General features: G+C 58.6%; 1 protein-coding gene across 2 annotated transcripts; it reads right to left on the bottom strand.

Moving 5' to 3' along the window:
* Nucleotides 1-423: 423 nt before the first annotated feature.
* NARF (nuclear prelamin A recognition factor) lies at nucleotides 424-20,077 on the bottom strand. Of its 2 annotated transcripts, none has more exons than XM_044247156.1 (11): nucleotides 19,951-20,077; nucleotides 18,137-18,217; nucleotides 15,988-16,131; nucleotides 13,492-13,624; nucleotides 10,304-10,438; nucleotides 7,925-8,043; nucleotides 6,504-6,633; nucleotides 5,438-5,501; nucleotides 4,466-4,603; nucleotides 3,857-4,014; nucleotides 424-1,860 (listed from the first exon to the last, which is right to left on the bottom strand). In XM_044247156.1, the coding sequence occupies exons 1-11, from the start codon at nucleotides 19,975-19,977 to the stop codon at nucleotides 1,619-1,621; spliced, it is 1,371 nt and encodes a 456-aa protein (XP_044103091.1). In that variant the 5' UTR covers nucleotides 19,978-20,077; the 3' UTR covers nucleotides 424-1,618. The 2 variants fall into 2 exon arrangements, with proteins under 2 accessions (XP_044103091.1, XP_044103092.1); XM_044247157.1 differs by having other exon boundaries at nucleotides 424-1,917; nucleotides 19,951-20,066.
* Nucleotides 20,078-20,747: the final 670 nt, after the last annotated feature.

Consider the following 20,747-nt stretch of genomic DNA (forward strand, 5'->3'; position numbering starts at 1 on the left):
TCACAGGCAGACACATGGTGGGCTTCCACCCAGCCCCGCCGTGGGGCTGCCCGTCTTCTCTGCACGGACGGCTGGGGTCAGGACGAAGGTGGTCATAAGCCAAGGTGAGAGGCAGAGGAGACCCAGCACCCCGCGGGGTAGGCCCCACTCTTCGGCCTGGGCTCTGGCCCCCGAGCGCCGTGTGCAGCGGGGAGGGGCTGCTTCCGAAGCGAGAGGAACCGACCGCGCGCCTGGCTGGTGGCTTTCTAGGCCCACTGAGGAGACCAAGGATGACGGCTCTCCTGCTCCGGGCTGGCTGGGCACTGGCTGCAGACGTGCGAGGCGACGGAGGGCGCGGCCTGTGCGACACAGGCGTCTCTCAGAGCGCAGCCCGGGCCCTGGCTGGAGGGAGCACCTGGTTCAGGGATTCTCCACACACAGACCCATCCTTCAGCTGTTTATTCCGTCACCCATGGCCGCAGAGGATGAACCCGGTCACGAGCAGAGAGAAAGAAATGTACAATCTCACGCCACACGCAGCCACCAGCCCGGACAGGTACGCGCCACAGCACGACACACGACACGAGGAAACGGAGGGAGCAGAGGCTTCACGGCACGGAGGGGTCGAGAGGGGCGTCGTCGCTCGGGTTCCCGATACCAGAGCCCTCTGCGGAGGTCTCGCACTTTGGGGACGAGCCTGGACCCGGAGCGCGGGTGTCCGTGGTCTGGCCACTGCCAGCCCCGCCTGTGGGGCCGCTCGCCCCCTTCCTTCTCTGCGGCACGCTCGTGGGCGCAGCACGGGCTGCCCTAGCGCCCCTCAGGAAGCACAGGCTGGGGGGAGGCAGGACCGCAGCGGCATCAGGACGGACGGAGGGGAGCGCCCCTCGACCGCACGGCCTGGCCTACACAGGTAGCCCACCTCTGCCCCGTCTCCCTCCTCCATCCTCGTCCGTAGAGAGCCCGCAGCCTCGCCAGGCCTCCCCCGCCTCGTGGTGTGCTCCCCTTAACGGCGGAACGAGGGGGTGCGTGTCTGGGGCCTACGGCACCCGCAGCCACGGAGCCCCTGGGTTAGAGGTCTGGTCCCAGGAGGGGCTGCTGCCCGCCACCCTCTGGCACCAGGAAAGCACCTGGCTGCTGCCAGGGAAGCTGGAAATCCCGGCTTGTGTATCAGCTCCCAATTCCAAAAGGACACAACTGACTCCCACTCTGTCAAAACCATTCAGGAGTAACGGGAAGTGGGTAAAAATAAGCCGAATCGGGCAGACCCCCCAGCGGCCTCCTCACGCCATCTCTCTGAGGCAGAAGAGCCTGAGCTTCTGGGGTCTTAGTTCTTCACAGGACACTTTCTGGATTTCTTTTAACCCTAAAAGATAGTGGTTTGTCTTCATTCTTGTTCTTTGGGATACTGTTCAGTCTTAAGAGAAAGGGTACGTGAACTGGGGCAATCCTTCCCTCAGGTCAGAATGCTCCAGGCACGCGCGTCACAAAGAGAGCATCACATCAAACAGTGAGGGGACCACCAGCAAAGAGGGTAGAGAATTCTGAAAACCAAGGTAGCAACCGAGAAGCCGAGCCGTTTTCCTGCAGGGTCTCGGGCCGCGCTCAGCCGCGCCTCCCTCCCCGGCAGCCGGCTCGACCTTTACCACTTGATGTCCCGGCTGCCCGCGGGGAGCCCTGCGCCCTGGTACATGGTGTGCAGGGCTTCCTGGACTCTGGGGGAGTCGGCCCCGTCCAGCCACTCCTGGTACAGCTCCTGCACGTGGGCGCTGGTCTCGGGGGGCCGCACAGGGATGTCCGCGTAGATGCCTTCCATCTGCCGCAGCAGCGCCTTGTCTGCCCGCCCGTCCTCGGTCTGGGCTTGGCCTCTGCCGCTCAGACAGCCTGAAAGACAAGCAGGGAGCTGATGCTCTTCTTCCTTCCGCTTTGAAGGGGATGGTTCTGGAGCAGGAAAGAAACAACAGTGCTGTGGGGCCGGAGCCCGGACTGGACTCTGGACGTGGGGCCCCGGAGGCCTCATGAGTCCCGGTTATGGGCTCACAGCCCCTTATGCTTCCTACTCTTAACGTATGTTATCCAGGAAACGTTTTTTACCTAAAAGTGAAGTAAGCGGTCAGCCTCTAGGACTGGCTGGTCGTGAACACCCATCGGGACTTGGAGAAGAGCAGGGAGACTGTGACCAGGGCAGCCACACCATGGGCGTCTCCAAGGGCTGCATGGCACCGGGGAAGGCGTGGGAACCCGCGAGCCCGCACGGGAGCCCATGCACCCGAGTGCTGCAGCCTGGAGAAAGGGCCCAAGTCCCATGTCTTGGTGCTGTTTCCTCTCGGCTTATTCAATGATGCCATGATTTAAGGGCTAAGTTCATATAAAAGAATTTGTAGCAAATTGCCACCCTGGGGCGCCTGGGTGGCTCAGTGGGTTAAGCCGCTGCCTTCGGCTCAGGTCATGATCTCAGGGTCCTGGGATCGAGTCCCGCATCGGGCTCTCTGCTCAGCAGGGAGCCTGCTTCCTCCTTTCTCTCTGCCTGCCTCTCCATCTACTTGTGATTTCTCTCTGTCAAATAAATAAATAAAATCTTAAAAAAAAAAAAGATTTTATTTATTTGACAGAGAGAGATTACAAGTAGGCAGAGAGGCAGGCAGAGAGAGAGAGGAGGAAGCAGGCTCCCTGCTGAGCAGAGAGCCCGACGCGGGACTCGATCCCAGGACCCTGAGATCATGACCTGAGCCGAAGGCAGTGGCTTAACCCACTGAGCCACCCAGGCGCCCCAAATAAAATCTTTTAAAAAAAAAAAAATTGCCACCCTGGCCAAGCCACTCTCTACTCGCCCTTGGCAGTACCCACCAGCTGTGCCTTTTTTTTTCTTTTAAAGATTTTATTTTGTTATTTTTTAAAATGGTTCTATTTATTTGAGAAAGCATGAGCGAGGGGGAGTGGCAAAGGCAGAGGGAGACGCAGGCTCCCCACTGAGCAGAGACCCTGACTCGGGGCTCCATCCCAGGACCCTGGGATCCTGACCTCAGCCAAAGGCAGAGGCTTCCCTGACTGAGCGCCCCAGGTGCCCTCCACCAGCTACACTTTTGATCTTGAATCTCGAAGACGCTGAGCCATGGCAGGAGACCCTGCTCACCTTCCCAGGGAGCCCAGTCCTCTCCTCAGATCCCTGCCCCCGGCTCCCCTGCTGTCAGAGCACAGGTGAGTCTGCCCAGCCCCCACCCATGGCTCAGGGGAGTTGGACACCCTGCCCCCCACCCCCACAGGCCCAGCTCACCCGCTGCCTCATCCTCACTGTGTCTGCTCCTCCGCAGCCCCACACACCCTCCGAAGCGCTGGCAGGTTGTCGCTGGCGCCCTGGCCAGGCCTCCTCTCCTCAGACAGGCTCGAAACCTGCGGGCCTCCCCGCTCAGTAGGGCGCAGGTGGTCCCACAGCCACCGGGAGGCCATGGGATCCTCTCCCTGGACACTGGTACCTATTCCACCAGCAAGTCCCTGGCCTTTGCCGTGGAACCCCGGCCCTGGTGCCTCCTGTCAGCCTCCATTTCCCATGTGGGCCTCCCCCACCTGCCTCTGTCCCTCAGGAAAGAAGCTGGCTACCAGTGGGGCCATTGAACCAAGATCAGGCTCTCACGAGCTGCCAGGAGCAGCTCTTCTCTGGGACCATGTCCCCAGGGGTCTCCTGAGGGGACACTTTTCTACTATGTGGTGAGGGATGGAGAGGGACCACTGTGTCAGAACCACCAGGGCAGCCTCCACAGTCCCACAGAGCTGTCAGAACGAGCAAGGCTTGGAGTAACCCAGGAGGGCCTGCTTCGTAAGGGGTTGTGGGGGGGCCGTGGAAGGACGCTGGGGGCAGTGTGGCCCAGACCCCATGTCTTACCCCCGGCGCAGGCGAGCACCTCCACGAAGTGGTATGGGAACCTGCCCTTCTTCAGTTTCAGAACCACGTTCTGGATGTTTCGAAAGCCGTACGCAGCAGCGAAGCGTAACAGAACCTCCCCATTCTTTTCAAGGGTGACCTCCTGGAAATCTTTGTTCCTGTAAGATGAACACAGCGGGTTTTTTTCCTCAAGGTTTTATTTTAATTGAGACACAGAGACAGTGAGAGGGAGCACAAGCACGGAGAAGGGGCAGAGGGAGAGGGAGAAGCGGACTCCCCGCTGAGCAGGAGGCTGGACCTGGGGTCAATCCCAGGACCCCGGGATCAGGGAGGCAGACGCTTAACCCACTGAGCCACCCAGGCATCCCACCAAAGTGGATTTTAATCTACAGCATCTTTCGCATCCTTCCTCTGCAGCAGACAATCGTTTTCCAATCTAAGTTTGAAATGTTAGCAAAATGAAAAATCTGAATAAAAACAGCACTTTGGTCTTGGCTCTTCTAAACCCTGCCGGCCAGCCAGCCCCCACCCCAACTCGCACACGCGCAACCCCCCACCCCGCGTGTGCGCCCACTGGCTTGGGGCGCGGTGCTGAGCGCACGGGCAGACCTCAGGGTGCGGTAGGTGACCTCCCCCACGTCCTCGCCGAACAGCTGCTTGGCCGCGTGTCTGAAGACGTGCGCTAGGTACCCGTCGGAGCTGGCCCCGTCATGGCGCCTCACCTCTTCCTCCTTCGGGCCTCCGAACCTGCAGGCAGACAGCGACACAAGCAGGAGTCAGACTTCCAGAGTCAGGCTCCCCGTGAAAAGAGAAACCGTTTACAGATATTGACATTCAGGCAAAAATCTCACGTTGCTGAGTTTTAACGACCAACGCGAAGCGTCCCCTGCGACCGCCGTGGCCGAAGCAGCAGGCGGAGTCCCGCTCAGCGCGCGGAGCTGGTGGCTCCCCGCTCTGCCGCACGGCATCCACGTGTCCCCCCAAACTGCGGCACTCGGGCCAGAGCTGGGACTCTGCGCACACACGCCCCAGTGGGAACACGCATGGGCTCTGGCCACAGGCTCTGTGGCCGTCACTTTTGTGTGCCTCAGGGTGGCCTCCCACGCGAGGGCTGCCACCGCTCAGCAGCCCAGGCTCGCCCCACGTGGAGCCCGAGGCCTGCACATAAGGGAGCGCCGGATGCAGGTTCAGAACCCAGGACCACAGAACCCCGGCCCAGTGCTCTCCGCACGCAGAGACGTGGGGGAACCGTTCTTCCCCAGAGGTGACCCACCCTTGGGCAGGTGCCGACGCACAACACCAGGAACACACAGACTTCAGAGGTGGAGGGCGTGGACACGTAAATATCCCCCCGGAAACCGAATCGCCACACCCCAGCGGGTGGCACCGCACACCAGGGCCCCGCTGGTGTTCTGCTGGAGAGCTGTGAGGATGACCGAGGGTCATGGTGGGGGACGAGCCACGACACAGGAAGTGGCAATCCCCGGCCAGGCCCCCTCCCCCCATCTCTCTGCTGCCCATGGCCTCATCAGGAAGAAGGGAGCCACCCACAAGGTGCCCCTCCCTGCAAAAGTCACTTACAGAGTGTCAACGGCAGCATCTTTCACTGCGTGGTCATTTTGTTCCATCATCTGAACGACCTCACCTACAGACAAAGAGGCAGCATAAGGCAGGGCGGAAGGAGCCACACGGCCCACGCCAGCTGGACACCAGGCTTCCTGAGGAGCTGCTGCCAAGGTTATCTCCCCCACGGGAGCTTCTGTTAAGGTGACCCTGGGCACAGTCACCCGCACAGAGGGCGGGAACCCATCTCTGGTGCAGCATAACGCTAACGTGAAAAATTCTGGTAGAACTTAAGAGTCCAAGTCCTCCTTCTGCCCTTAAAACAAGGGATGCTTTTGCCAACGATCTCTCCGTATTTTTGTTTCTGAAGCAGAGAACGCCTGTGTATAACCACCTGTGGACAGAGGACCAGGACACAGTGGCTGCATTTACGTGGAGGTCGGTGGTGTGCAAAGATGAACTGAGAATCAGAACCACGTTCTCACTTCCCTTTACACCAGGGCCCCCAGAACCCTTGCTACCCAGGGCCACGGCATCACGCGCACATGCAGTGACAACACGGGACAGAACGGTGAAGCTGGCACCGAGCAAGGCTGGGACGCGGTTCTCACGCAAACCCACCGGCTACCGGGGAAGCAGAGGCCCTCCTCGGGTCCTCACGCCAGAGTCTCAGGTTGGGGGACCCGCACCCAGGAGTCTCTGCCCCCGAGAGCCGGCTGCCCTGCCGACGTGGCACGGGGTTTGCGGACATAAGCCACCCCCCACGGCAGTGTCCCACTGAAGCCTGAGAATCACTTCTGCCCCAGCACACAGAACCTGCTGCAGGCTCTCCGCCAGGCACACTGTGTGGGGGCTGCTGGCGACTGGAGCCCCGCGGGCCCCCACTTGACTCTAAGTTAAAAGAAGTCCCCGTGTTACCACGTGCGGGTCCGGTCGGTCGGCAGAGCCTCATCTCACACGGGACGTCGGGCTGCGGGAGCGCTGCCCCCCACTTCCCTGCAGTCAAACCCTCCGGAGTCCTGTCGGGACCTCAGAGGACGACCGGCCAGAGGCCCCAGGCGTACCCTGCCCGCCCACCCCTCACCTGAGGTTAACACGCAGTCAGCACCCCGGGAGCCGTGGGAAGCGGTGGGCAAGTCTTCTCGAAGGGCCTCCAGTTTCTTATCGTAGCAAGGAGCCACGATAACGTGGAAGATCTCGTCTGGAGACAGGTTCTGGGAAGAAAGGGCAAACCCTGCTTGGGGCTGTGGGGAAATGAGGAGGCCAGCTAAAAGCTGGTGCCCCAAACCCCCTCCCCAGGTGTGCTCCCATGTGCTGAGGCCTCTCTGGGTCCAGGCCCGGCCTCCTGCAGACCAAGCTGTGACCCGTGCCTGCCTCCCAGCGGCACCGGCCCCCGCAGGGCCGCCTCTCTTTGGACGGGGCCGAGCCCCCCAGAGCCCGGAAGGTCCGGCAGCCGGAGATGCCGGGGGAGAGCTGCCAAGAGCTGAACCCGCCTGCCCTAGACCTGTGCACATGCTGACCAAACGCCAAAAAGGGTAAGGCACTGTGGGACTGTCGCCTGGGCTGGCCGACCCTCAAACTTCCCGGAAACTTCCCAAGGGACACCTATTCAGGACGCTTCTCTGTTGCCTGCAGCTGAGTCGGCAGCCACACCACGAGTGGGCAGTTGCTGAGTGACATCTGTGGCGAGGCCTCGGCAGAATGGCCCCATGCAGGCCCCAGCCTGAGGAGAGCACCCGTCCCTCAGCGGGCCCACAGGCCCGGTTACCCTCTAGGACTGGCAAACTCCCGGATTCACCCAAACTGTGGGGACGGGGCAAGCACAAGGGAGAAGGTCCCACAGCTCCTTTTCCTGCACCCTAAGTGCATGAGGGTGTCAAAGGCGTGTGGCTTCTTTAAGCTTTGGGTCTGTGGGATCCCTCGCTCTGCTGTGTTCTCCAGTGTCTCCAGGGCCAGACCTCACCGGTTCCCTGGAGAGATGTGTCATCTGAGGGGGACTATGGGCACCCTGGCAGATGGAGACCCGACCACAAGAGGGGGCCACATCACGGGCGCCACTGGGGTATTGGGACCTCCGGGAGGAACCAGGCCTGGCTGCTGCCAGGGCTCCTGAGGTGGCCCTAGATCGCAGGCAGGGGGTCGGAGTGGGGGCCTGCAGTGGGGAGGCACAGCACAGGGACCAGCTAAACACAGGTGCCGCGCACTGGGGGGGATGTGTGGCAGGTGAGGGGCGTGGGAAGGCCTTCAGGAGCCTGCCTGGGAGTTTTCCCAACACGTGAAGGCAGAAGTGGCTAAAGGAGTCACATGCCTACTCACTGTGGTCTGGGGGACAGGCCAGGACCCCACACAGGGCCTCCTTCACTGCAGTCATCTCTGGGGCCCCCCACTACCAGGACAGACAGTGTTTCCACTCGATCTGAGGCCAAGACCACCTTCACTGTGCCTGCTGGGGACACCCACCATCTCCTAGCCCGCGTGCTGCCCTCTGGGAGGCGGTCGGCTTACCTGCCGTCTGGCGAAGTAATCCTTCACCAGGGAGCCCATGATCTGCTGGGGAGACTTGGCGGTGCAGAGGTGTGGGGTAACAGGGTGGCCCAGCACCCGTTCGGCATATCGGACCCAGCCTGGGGAAAGAATGGCCCCGTCAGCTCCTCGCAGGGGCCTTCTCCTTTCCGTCATCCACGAGGAGTTCTGAGCTCCCAGACCCTGTCACTTGGGGGAAAGCCAGACACCTCTTCTTTTGACCTTCCCGGGAATTCGTGGCACCTTGGACCCCAGGGACCCCAGGTGCATATGCCCTAGACTGGAAGATGGCCCTGCCAGCCCCTGACCAGAGAGGATGCAGCGGAAGAAAGTGAAAACTGGTGCAGAAAGCAAGTTTCATGGAGCAGCCGTGCGGCATTGTCCCAGGGCACCCGGCCTCCCACTGTGCGGCCACAAAGCCTATGGCAAGTTACCAGCCAACAACTGCCCCTCTTCAGGGCAAGGACAGAATTTCACAGGCCCAGGTGAGGTCCAGAGAGCACACGGGGTCTCCGCCTAAGCACCTGGCCTGGTATTGAGCATCTCCTGAGCTGCCGAGGGCCGCTGTGGGCCGGGCTCCCCCTGCGGTAGTGCCGTCCGGGGAACGCGGGTCAAGAGAAGGCCTGCAGGAGGTGGGGCTCGCGTCCTTCACCTCCTGGGCACAGCCTGCTGAGAGGCCGACCCTACGGACAGGCAGGCCGACCCCACGGACACGCAGGCCGACCCTACGGACACGCAGGCCGACCCTACGGACAGGCGTCCCCACCACAGCAGCACGGTGAGTACAAAGCTGCTCATCGGACCGCGGGGACAGCCGGCCACCTCCTTCTGGCCGCTGCCGGCCAGAAGCAGCAGCAGGCACGTCAGACGACGCGGCAACCCTGTCTGAACAAATGCCGACCGCAGCCACCAGCGGCACGCGGGCCTGAGTGTGCACAGGAAACGTCCCCGACGACCACGGTCGTGTGCACAGGAAACGTCCACACCGACCACCGAAGCTCCGAGGGCAGCGGCCACTGCAGGGACTCTCCTTATCCCTTGCCTCTGAACGTTAAAAACAAAAAACTGCCAAGCAGGATGGAGCCCTTGGGGACCCAAGGTCCCTCCCACTGCACGGCAGGCCTGGCAAGGCCCCGCCCACCCGGCCTCAGTGCCAGGCCGGCACCTGCAGACACGGCTCCCTGGCGGAGGGCACCTCGATGCTGCAGGCAAGCTGATGTGGGGCGGCCAGAGGCACCGGACATCACGCCAAACAGCAGGAGGTAAGGGCCGGGGCCCACGGAGGATGCACAGCCCGGGGGTGGGCAAGAGGACCGAGCAGGGACGGGGAGGAGGAATCCGGGTCCCAGAGCCCATGGTGCCCTGCATCTGGAACCAGACAGGTCAGCACTTTCCTGAGGAGACTCGTGATCGGAAACTTGTTACTCGACACTGGCCAGGGGCAGACACACCGGCCTGTGCCCTGGACAGCCCCTGCCAGCTCCCATGGCGTCAGGAGAACAGAGAAGCGGCTGCGGGCTTCACAGCAGCAGGGGAGGGGGACAGCGCTCACGTCCTGCCTCGGTGCCGGCTCTTTCTTGCAGCACTGCAGACTCCCCCCTCCCCCGGGCCACCACGGACAGGCCGGGACAAGAGGGGACATACTCGGAGAAGAAGCCTAGCACGAGGCGCCCAGCTCTGCAGAGGGACACCCCACAGGAGACACCTGTCAGTCTGTGGGCAGCAAGGGCACCCCAAGACCGGGAGCCCTGCATGAGGAAGACATGCCCCGCGAGCCGGCACAGGACTGCCCACAGCCCTGATCCCATCTGCCAGGTCAGATCATCCGACCTTGACGTTGCTTTCATCTCCTTATGGTCATTGAGAAGCAAAAAGGACAACACTGACTGTAGACAAGGGTTAGTTTTGAACCGAATCTGACCTCATGTCCCTAAATTTGAGAGGTGATGTGAAGCTGAACCAGTTACAGTTCTGACACACTTGGGTATAAAGAAATTCCCAGGGAAAGTGCATCATCATTTAGGAAGAACATTCTAGAACCTCCAAACCTACATAGAATCAGACTTAAAGGGCTCAAGACCCCGGATGCAGCAAGTACCAGGCCATATTGGGAGTGGGGGGTGGCTGGTGTGCACCAGGCAGGGGCTGAGTGAGGTGGGGGGCTCTGGAGTGGACCTGCGGGGATCCCCACCAACTCTCCACTCCCTCCAGGTCTAGGGCGCCCAGTGTGGTGGCCCGTGACCTCTGACCTCACCCATCTGCACGCCTGCCCCCAAGGCAGACTCGTGAGAAATGGTGAGAAATAGTGAGAAATGGTGCCTCTGGCGCAAAGAGGTGCGGCCGCCGGCCCTGGGCGCTCACCGGGACAGGCGGAGGTGAGCATGGGCAGCGCGGGCTCCTCCTCGCTGTGCTGCTGGTACCGGCGCACGAACTCCTTCTGACTCTCCAGGATGCTGAAGTCCGCGGCTACTGCTGTATCGAAGACATAGTGCACCCCTGCAGGAAAGAGGGTGCGCTCAGCTTCTCGTCACCTATCGGGGGACCCCGGCGAGTCTGCAGACTCCACAGCACCCTGAGCTCTGTGCCTCCCTCTTACCTCGTCTGTACCACAGACTGCATAAGCCCAGGACCGTGCCTCACCTTCTTCCTCAAACAACAAACAGGATCATTTTTCATAAGAAAATATGTATGTTTTCTCCCTGGCTTCCTCTTGTTCTCTCTACGTCTACACTGATGCAAAACCTCACAGTAGCCATAACGGTGACATGAGATTACACGGAACCCGCAGCACTCTCTTCTGGTAAGAGGTCAGATCTCAGTCTGACGATCTTTGATCTCTTTAAAATAAATAGTGTAGGGGCGCCTGGGGGGCTCAGTGGGTTAAGCCTCTGCCTTCAGCTCAGGTCATGGTCCCAGTGTCCTGGGATTGAGCTCCGCATTGGGCTCTCTGCTCGGCGGGGAGCCTGCTTCCTCCTCCCTCTGTCTGCCTCTCCACCTACTTGCGATCTCTGTCTGTCAAATGAGTAAATAAAATCTTAAAAAAAAAAAAAAATAGAGGGCGCCTGGGTGGCTCAGTGGGTTAAGCCGCTGCCTTCAGCTCAGGTCATGATCGCAGGGTCCTGAGATCGAGCCCCGCATCAGGCTCTCTGCTCAGCCGGGAGCCTGCTTCCTTCTCTCTATCTCTGCCTGCTTCTCTGCCTGTTTGTGATCTCTCTCTGTCAAATAAATAAATAAAATCTTAAAATAAAATAAAATAGAGTAAATTGGCAGCCCATCCCTTTCTGAATGCCATAATTTTTAGGCTGATTTGTAACTATCTTTTTTTTCTTTTTAAAGCTTTTAGCATCTTTTTAAAAGATTTTTATTTATTTATTTGACAGAGATCACAAGTAGGCAGAGAGGCAGGCAGAGAGAAAGGGAAGCAGGCTCCCCGCTGAACGGAGAGTCTGATGTGGGGCTCGATCCCAGGACCCTGAGATCATGACCTGAGCCAAAGGCAGAGGCTTAACCCACTGAGCCACCCAGGCGCCCCTAGCATTTCTTTCTTATGAGAGATCTTATTTGAGAGAGAGAGTGCAAGCAAGGGGAGGGGCAGAGCCAGAAAGAGCGCCAAAGTCTGGGCACAGATCTGACGTGACACTCAACCCTACAACCCTGAGGTATGACCTGAGCCGAAATCAACTGCTGGAAGCTTAAATGACTATGCCACCCAGGTACTTCTTTTTAGCTATCTTTAAAATAAGTTTTCTTAATACTGGCACATAAGTCCGAGACAAAACCTTATACTTTTAATAATTACAGCAAAGTAAAAAAAAAATAAAGAAATAAAAAATAATTACAGCAAAGTGAATTAAATAACCTTAGTATCTGCAGCTAGATAATTTTTCTTAAAAAAATTGTAAAACATAAGATAATGTTTTAAGATGACACTTAAGTCAGGTTCATTGTGGATATGTTTTACTAATATCTAATGCCCCACTCTTTAAAAAATTATCTCCCCAAATAGGGCCTTTCAGTATGAGGAGAGACAGTATCTAGGAACTCTGGTCTCCGGTAAAGCCGCTAAGCCCACCTGAAGCCTTCTCAGATCACAAGCCTGAGGGAACGGCCCCACGGCACTCGGCGCTGTGGCCCAGTCCGGCAGCAGGCAGTGCATGCAGGAACCATGCACAGTGCCCCAAGGACCAGGGCTTATTCCAAGTGTCGCCTTTTCTTAGTAACCATCCACGTGTTTAGGTCTTTAAAAGCCACTGCAGGGCACCTTGGTGGCTCAGCTGGTTGAGCATCTGACTCCTGGTTTCGGCTCAGGTCATCATCTTGGGGTCTAGAGACTGAGCCCCGTGTCTGGCTCTGTGCTCAGAAGGGAGTCCGCTTCGGATTCCGTCTCCTTCTGCCCCTCCCCCAGCTGGCATGCTCGCACACACACTTTTTGTAAAATAAATAAATCAATCTTTTTTTTTTTTTTTTAAGATTTTATTTGTTTGACAAAGAGAGACACAGTGAGAGAGGGAACACAAGCAGGGGGAGTGGGAGAGGGAGAAGCAGACTCCCCGCTGAGCAGGGAGCCCAATGCAGGACTCGATCCCAGAACCCTGGGATCATAACCTGAGCCGAAGGCAGACGCTTAACGACTGAGCCACCCAGGTGCCCCTAAATAAATCAATCTTAAACAAAAAACAAAAACAACAACAAAAAAAGAATCCACTGGGCGACTGGGTGGCTCAGTGGGTTAAGCGTCTGCCTTTGGCTCGGGTCATTTCCCGGGGTCCGGGATGGAGCCCTGGGCTGGGCTCCCTGCTCCATGGGGGGTCTGCTTTTCCCACGGCCTCTCCCTTTCTCTCCCTATTTGTCGCTCATGAATGAATGAATGAGATCTTTAAAAAAAAAAAAGAAGCCACTTCAGAAAACCCAAAACTCATGTTGGCGAACGCCTCCAGTTCTCCTCTCCTGAGCCTGCCTGGTGGTCTTGTGCAGGACGACAGCCCAGGGTGGCAGACGCTGCACAGAGGGTGGGTGGGCGGGGGGCTCGGGGCTGGGCAGGCCGATAGCAGGGGATGACACGGGAGCCCGCCCATCACTACTCTGGATGGTTCCATTCCAGCTCGTTCACATTTGAGCTCTTGGGCACGTCTGAGAGGGACCAAGGGAGACAGCCCGTTCCCTCCCTGCTCTGCTCTCCGGAGAACACCCCAGAAAGCTGGATGCCGGTCATCTCGCCATGGTTAGGCTTGTCCCAGCCTTCTGCGGGCCCTGGGGCTGAGACGACACCACACTCCTTGGCAAGCCCTGGACCCTCCCACATGTCCCCGCCACCCCATCACCTGCTGCTCCCAGAGGGCCAGCCACAGACCTCACGCAACACCCGCCCGCACAGTAACGGGGTGAGGGACGCCCGCCTCCTGCAGGTCGGAGGCAGGGTCCTCTTACGTTTCTCGAGATGCTGGCGGAGGTCCTGGTCTAAGCTGTGCCCCCGGGAGCTGAATGCTGGAGACAGAGAGGGCAGCTGTCGGCTGACCTCGTAGACTCACGACAGTGTCAAGACATCTCACCAAGACTTTTGAGGAAGCCACAGAGTCTTCTAGATGCATCCGTCACGCTGAGGCGGAATTTGGCGGCAAAATAAGGCAGAGACTGAGGACACACTGACACTACCAGCACTTTGTGCTGTGAGCGATCACATTTCTGCGGGAGACAGAGGAGAGAGTGACGCAGGACAGCATGATGGAGACTCCAGTCAAACAGGATGCAGTAAGTGTTCTGTGACACACGCGCTAGCACATATAATTAAGGGAAAAAATTGGGATTAAGAAGTGTGACTTCCCTAGAGATTTCATCAATTTTTAAAAACAATATTCTATCGATAAATGTGAACACCTGAACAAAAGTGGGTAATTCTAAAGGAAAAATAAATATTACGATATTGGCCCATAAATAACTGAAATGACCCAATAACAATTTAAAGATACACACACACCAACACATTTCAATTAGAACAAAATACATAGACACCGAAACAGTGTCTGGAGATCTGTCCCCAAGGACCTCAGTCCCTGGTCAGTATGGCAAACTGTGGGGTATGGATGCATGTATGCATGTATTTTGTTTGTTTCTTTTTAAGGAGACAGAAAGAGACAGAGCAGGGCTGGGGCAGAGGGCGACAGAGAGAAACTTAAGTAGGCTCCACGTTCACCACAGAGCCTGACACAGGGCTTGATCTCAGACCCCAAGATCATAACCAAAGCTGAAACCAAGAGTCAGACACTTAACTGATGGAGCCACCCAGGATCCCCAAACTGCAGGATATTTTTAAGGAGTGGATCATTCTCACCTTCTATAAACTGTTCTAAAAAATACTGTATGGGGAGGGGGCGCGCCTGGGTGGCTCAGTGGGTTAAGCCGCTGCCTTCGGCTCAGGTCATGATCCCAGGGTCCTGGGATGGAGCCCCACATCGCGTTCTCTGCTCAACAGGGAGCCCACATCTCCCTCTGCTGCTGCTTCCCCTGCCTGTGCTCATTCTCTGACAAAAAAAATAAATAAAATCTCTTAAGAAAATTAGTGTGTAAACATGAAACAACAAGGCCATCAACACCCTGAGTCAAAACTGACAGTGGCCGCTCAGGAACTCCTGAGAAAAACACGAACAATTCATCAGCGACACGGGGGCCGTGACGCAGGTGAGGAGGCCAGCGTCAGCAGGTCTCCCACGTGACCCTCTAACCTGGCGTCCGGGGCACACACGGGAGCACCAGGACAGGGCTGCATGGGTCAGACGCTGTCAGCAAGTTCCGCTTCTGAACGCAGCCCAGCACAGTGAGGAGGCAGGGGCCGGGGGCATTGAGTCTCAGCTGCTAAGGGAAGTGGGAGGGCAGGGGGTCGTCTGTCCCCAGCTCCAGGAGCCAGACTCGGTGCTTCCAATCCTTCCACCTGATGCCCTGCCCGGGAGGTCTCCAGGCCGCACGCTGTTCTCACTCAAACCACCCCTCCCTGAGCGAGCGGGGGGAGCCGACAGCACCCAGGCCCGCGGGCAGCGGAGACAGGGAGACTGCGGTGCCCCCGGCCGCGGGAACAGCTGGCTCACCCAACCCGGAACCTCCCCTCCGTCCAGCTTTGCGACATCACCGTCTCCTTCTTCTCTACGTCGGCTTCTGCAGCGGCAATGCCGAATGGTACACACAAGCCCCAAGTTTCTAGAAACATCTACTGAATAGTAAAACTTCCCACTTAAGCCTGAATCAAGCTGTCGCCACGGGGAGGAGCTAAGCTGCATCACAAATGAGCCGAGTCTGTTCAATGTGGTAGCAGAGCAAAAGCCACTCTGTTCAGAGAAGGACAAGCAAGAGCAGGTGGGGACTGCCGCTCGCTCGGGGGCCTCCCGGGGAACCTGACCACCAGGAAGGGAACAGACACGCTGCTGACGACAGGAAGACAAATATTTCTCTCTGAAACCGTGACCTAAAAATGCTGGATGATGTCCCAGGAGCACGCCACAGGGGTAGCGGCGGACACGTACGACACCACCGCGCTCTGTCCTCTGTGCTGCGGCGCCCACGTGCAGCCCACACCGCTCACGGGCTCTGCCTGGCCCTGGCACACTGGCTGTTACCGAGACGGGGGGTGGGGGGCTCCCAGGGGCACCTGCGCTGCTGCAGGCAGGCATGGCTCTGACCGGGCTTCCTGAGAGCGGCCGGGAGCGAGGGGTAAACCCAGGTATGCTTCAGCCCCTCTGGCTCACCTGCCCTTGCTTCCACCTCTCCGAAGCTGAGTGACACAGCTCCATAGGACAGCTGAGGGACCACGGCCTTGCCCCGGCCTGAAAAGCCCATCGGACCAGAACCTTGCCTCTAGGAACAGACTAGGGACCTTGCCTCATATACGTTAGTGAGGGAACATGACCCTGGGGAGGGGCTCTGGAGAGACTGGACTCCAGCAAGGGATATGGGGCCAGGGCCAAGACGCGTGCCCAGTGCCCCAGCAGAGGCTTCCATGCCTCGCCACCACCTCCCGCCCCCAGACCACAGAACCAGCAAGTGCCCAGGAACCCTACCTTATTAAGGTTCAGAACTCGAAAGAAGTCCCTGGCATTCTGCTGGGAGACCCGGGCTCCTTCCTCCGCCGTCACACAGCTGTCGCATGCCAGGCAGTCACTCAGAAAGATCTTGGCATCGGCCAATTTATGGAATTCTCCCTTCTATGAAAGAAGGATGTTCTGGTCTGATTCTTCAATAAAGACTAAAACGTGTGCTTCTCTGGGGACAACGACAGCATGAGACCAACATGAACACAGACACGGGTCATCCTGGACAACAGAGAGCCAGGCCTGGAGCGCCGGGCGCCGCGGGGGGATAGAATAGGCCATCGTGAGATCAAGGAGTCACACAGATGACAATCCAGGGTGAGAACAGGACAGCACTGTCACATGGTTGGAAGAAATCCACATTCCTGTGTTTTAGGAGCTGGCCCGGTGCCTCCGTTCCCCCCCCCCCCCCCCCCGTCCCCTTCTGTGTTGCCCCTGGGGATTCCCGCTCTTGGCCTACTCTGTACTCCCCGCTGAGCTCATCAAGGCCCACAGATCCCCAAGGAAGTCAGCAGCCTGGCTTCCCGAGGTTTGCATGGTGCCCAAGAGTTTCCCACAAGCTCCCGGGTGGGCCAGAGCAGCCACAGCAAGGGTCTGGAGCACGTGGCCCGGCACACAGCTGGGGCCTAGTCGACACTGCTGCGCTGCTCAGAGAATCCTGGCCCTCTGGCCCGGCACAGGGGTCCATGCGCGCTCTCCGCGCTGCTCCCGGTGGGACTTCCTCCACGCCTGGTGCGCTACGCTCTGCACGCTTCTCCTTTCTGCAAGCTCTCCTGGGCTGGGTCCGGTCCCTTCCCACTGTCCTGTTCCTTCCACTTCCTCTGGTCTCCTAAACATGTGTATCCTGTGGAAGACTGTCCATCGCCCCTTCTTGGCCACCAGCCTCGGCTCCCAGAGCAGTGCCAGCTCTGGCAAGCCCCGACACCTCCCCCATCTTCACCTCCGGTGGAGCCCTCTCCTTTCCCAAACCCCGTAGAGCTCCGTGCCCGTGGACCGCAAACTGCACTCAGCTTCCCATGCCACACCTGCTTTCCTGCCTTCAGCACTGCAGCGGCCTGCCTGGGCCCCCCACGGCCCTGTCTGCCAGGTCCTTTCCTTCATTTTCCCCTGCACTAGCTGCCTTAAGCCACCTGCTCCCACCTATGAGCTGTCTCCTGCCCCAGACCACTCTGTCCACACCTCCCCACGCCTGGTGAGTGCACCCCGCCCCTGAGCTGCTCACCCTACGGGGGTGCCGCCCACCACGCTGGCAGGACGCCTGCTGAGGCTGTGTGCATACCTTATCTCTGCATTACCACAGCCCTGACAGGGAAGGGACCCAACTCCCCAGGTTACTGATAAGGAAACCTGGGCTCCCGGGTTTAGAGGTCTGTCCAAGGTGATGTGGCCAGAGGGCAGCTGTGGGAGGCGCCAGGCGCTGCCTGCTACTTCTGCCTCTGCGCCCCGGGTGCCCATTTCATCTGCTGCTTGCCAAGCCCTGAGCTGCCAAGCACAGAGCTGGAATAAGAGGGACGAGATCAGCTCCTGCCGGGTCAGACCTTGTGCTGGCATCCGAGACTCAAGCGAAACCTGCTGCGTTTCTCCCACGCTGCCAGCTCTCCACGGGTGAAGTCAGGACCAGTCCTTTCCAAGGGAAGAGTGACCTCCCCTACCCAATAAACTTAAGCCATCGCTGCTAGCTAAGAAGGATTTAAACCCTCAAGAATGGAGTTAGGGAAGAAACCACTGGAAAAATAAACTTACAGGATCGCGAGATTTGAATTCTTTTATAAATTACCTACCCAAACTCCCATTTGACAGAGTGAAATTTTTCTTTTAAAAAACTGGAGATTTAAATATTATACCACTATTTCCAATCAGTGACTAAAGATGATATTTTCCTTTGTTTTTCACTCAGTTGGTTTCTGCTGGGTGTAGTAGAAGGTCACGTGCCTTGGAATGACCAACCCAGGGCCTCGTTAGTTCTTGGACGGGAGGAATGACCGCCCCACATGCCCGCAGCCCCTTCAGCATGTTTTGTCTTAGAGCAGTGCTATGCCAGGGACAGGAGCCCTCCGAGAAGAGAAAAACAGCCCCAGCCATTTACTCCAGGCTAACGCGAAACTGAGAAATTACTTGCCTCTCCGCTCTCCTGGGCCAGACTCGGTCCTTCAACTGACGCATTCTCTTGGTCCTCGGTTTTTGTTTTCTTACTACATTCCTTGAAAAAGCAAAGGAACATAGAAGAGTACTTTTAATTTGACTCTCAGTTTAGAAAGATGTATGTACAGTCTGATCCATTAGCCTCATATGTAGAAATCTTCTCTATAAAAATAAAAGTACCCGGACTTGTGCACACACATGCATGCCCTCCCCTATCCGTGTCCTTGTGGTAACTGAAAACTAGAAGCAACGTGGCCTTCCACTGCCAGGTAAATGAACACCGACAGCCTGGACACCTGCTACATTCAGATTACGCTGAACTAGAATCGTGAGTAATGCTCTGGAAATGTATCTCCGTATAATGTTAAGTTTAAAAAAAAAAAAAAAGGGAAAGTGATAAAATATTTATATGATCTAATTTTTGGAAAAACAAACCAAAAAACCCCATTCCCACAGTGAAAGGCTCTTTATGTCGTTACAGCCTAGAAGCACGCGTGGAAGGCTACCATGGTCCCTATGGTTACCCAGGTGGAGAGGAGGACCAGCCCTGTCCTTCCTACGTTCCTGTTTTCTTACTGTAATTATGTAAGTTGTATAAAAACTCTTTAAAAACATGTTTTGGGGGTGCCTGGGTGGCTCAGGAGTTAAGCATCTGCCTTCCGCTCAGGTCATGATCCTGGTCCTGGGATGGAGCCCCGCATCAGGCTCCCTGCTCGGGGGGAAGCCTGCTTCCCCTCTCCCTCTGCTGTGTTCCCTCTCTCCCTGTGTCTGTCTCTCTGCCAAATAAGTAAATAAATAAACATCTTTAAAAACAGGTGAACACACAGAAAACATGTTTTGGTCACTGTTTCAATCATCCACATCAAGGAAGGTGCCCGCTAGGATTGCCCTGAGTGGTAACAGAGGTTAGTTTGTTTTTCTGAGTGGGGTTTTTTGGGTGTTGCTTTTTGGCGGGGCGGGGGAGGGGGGGCTTCAAACATATTTTGAAACGACGGGCAAGTGCCAGAGAACTAGAAAGACTGAGCGTGAGCCCAAATGTAAGGGGACTACAGGCACCTGGAAGTGTAACCGGAGGCGCAGGGGCGCCAGGCATCTGGCAGGTGCAGTGGCCGCTTACCAACTGCCCTCCAGCCGGCATAACCCGAACCAGCTCTGTCACACAGGAGACCGAGTCCGCCGGATGAGGCACAGGCGCCGGGAGCGGCATATCCTGGAGACCGGCGATGGGGGTCGGGGGACCAAGGGGCCAGGGAACCCGGGACCGCGCCGCAGCTGGGACCCGACGCCAGCACGGGGCACCAGGTCTCCTGGAGGCCCGTGACCGCAGGGGCTCCGACCCCGACCTGACCCCCTGATCTCGAACAGCTCCGACCCCGGCCGGACAACCTCCTGACCCCTAGCAGCCCCGGCTGGAACGACCCCCGACCCTCTGACTCCGAGGAGCCCCGACCCCGGCAGGGCTGACCCCCTGACCCGGAGCAGCCCCGACCCCGGCAGGACTGACTCCCTGACCCCGAGCAGCCCCGACCCCGGCAGGACTGACTCCCTGACCCCGAGCAGCCCCGACCCCGGCAGGACTGACTCCCTGACCCCGAGCAGCCCCGACCCCGGCAGGACTGACCCCCGGACCAGCTCCGACCTCGGCAGGACTGACCCCCGGACCATCTCCGACCTCGGCAGGACTGACCCCCCGACCCGGAGCGGCCCCGGCCTCGGCAGGACTGACCCCCCGACCCGGAACAGCCCGACCCCGGCCCGACCGATGTCAGACCCCGAGCGCGCGGGGCCCACCTTCCGCGTGCAGTGCTCACACTTCATCTGGAGCGGGGCAGGCCGGGGGCCAGGATTGGGCCTCAGAGGAGCACCGGGAGACTCGGTCACAGACGCCCGGCGCCCGCCGCCCTTTGTTGAAGTCACCCCCGGCGCGGCCCCACCCCCGGAGGCTCCGATCGACCAATGAGAACGCCGGGAGGGGGCGGGCCACAACGCCAAGCCAATAGGAGCGCAGAGAGGGCGGTGCGGCTCCGCCCACATATCTCCGTCTGGGCCAATGACAACCCCAGGAAGGGGCGGGCCGGGCCGTGAAGCCAATCGGAGCTCGGGGGTGGAGAGCGGCGGTCGCGAGGGTGGCCCCGCGGGTCATCTCGCCCTTTTCGGCGGCTCGCGGGTCGGGGGCTTCCCGGAGCGGACAAGCAGACCTTCTCCAGGAGGCGGACAGGCAGACCCTCTGTAGTACTTATCCTGGGGCGCCTGGTTTGTCAGTTGGACCTGGAGACAGGCTTCGCCCGGCCACCGCCATTGCCGCCCGGAGGCGCGTCACGTAGGCCGGCCAGTCGGCAGTGCGCACGCGCGGGTGCGCACCACGTGGCGCCTGGGGCGCGCTGGAAGCGGGGTGCGAAGTCGAGTCCGCCCGGCGTCCCAGCACGTGCGGGGACGGTGCGGCGCCGGCTTTGCAGGGAATGAGCAGTTGTTGTTTCTGGGGGAGGCGAAGCTGTGAACTCGGGGTCGTGAAAGCTGACGTCCTACGACGTGCGTGTGGTCTGCTCTTTGCAGGATGGTCGGAGCGGGAAGCCTGCCGGGGGCCCGAA

The sequence above is a fragment of the Neovison vison genome, chromosome 5, assembly GCF_020171115.1.
Source record: "Neovison vison isolate M4711 chromosome 5, ASM_NN_V1, whole genome shotgun sequence".
Lineage (NCBI taxonomy): Eukaryota > Metazoa > Chordata > Mammalia > Carnivora > Mustelidae > Neogale > Neogale vison.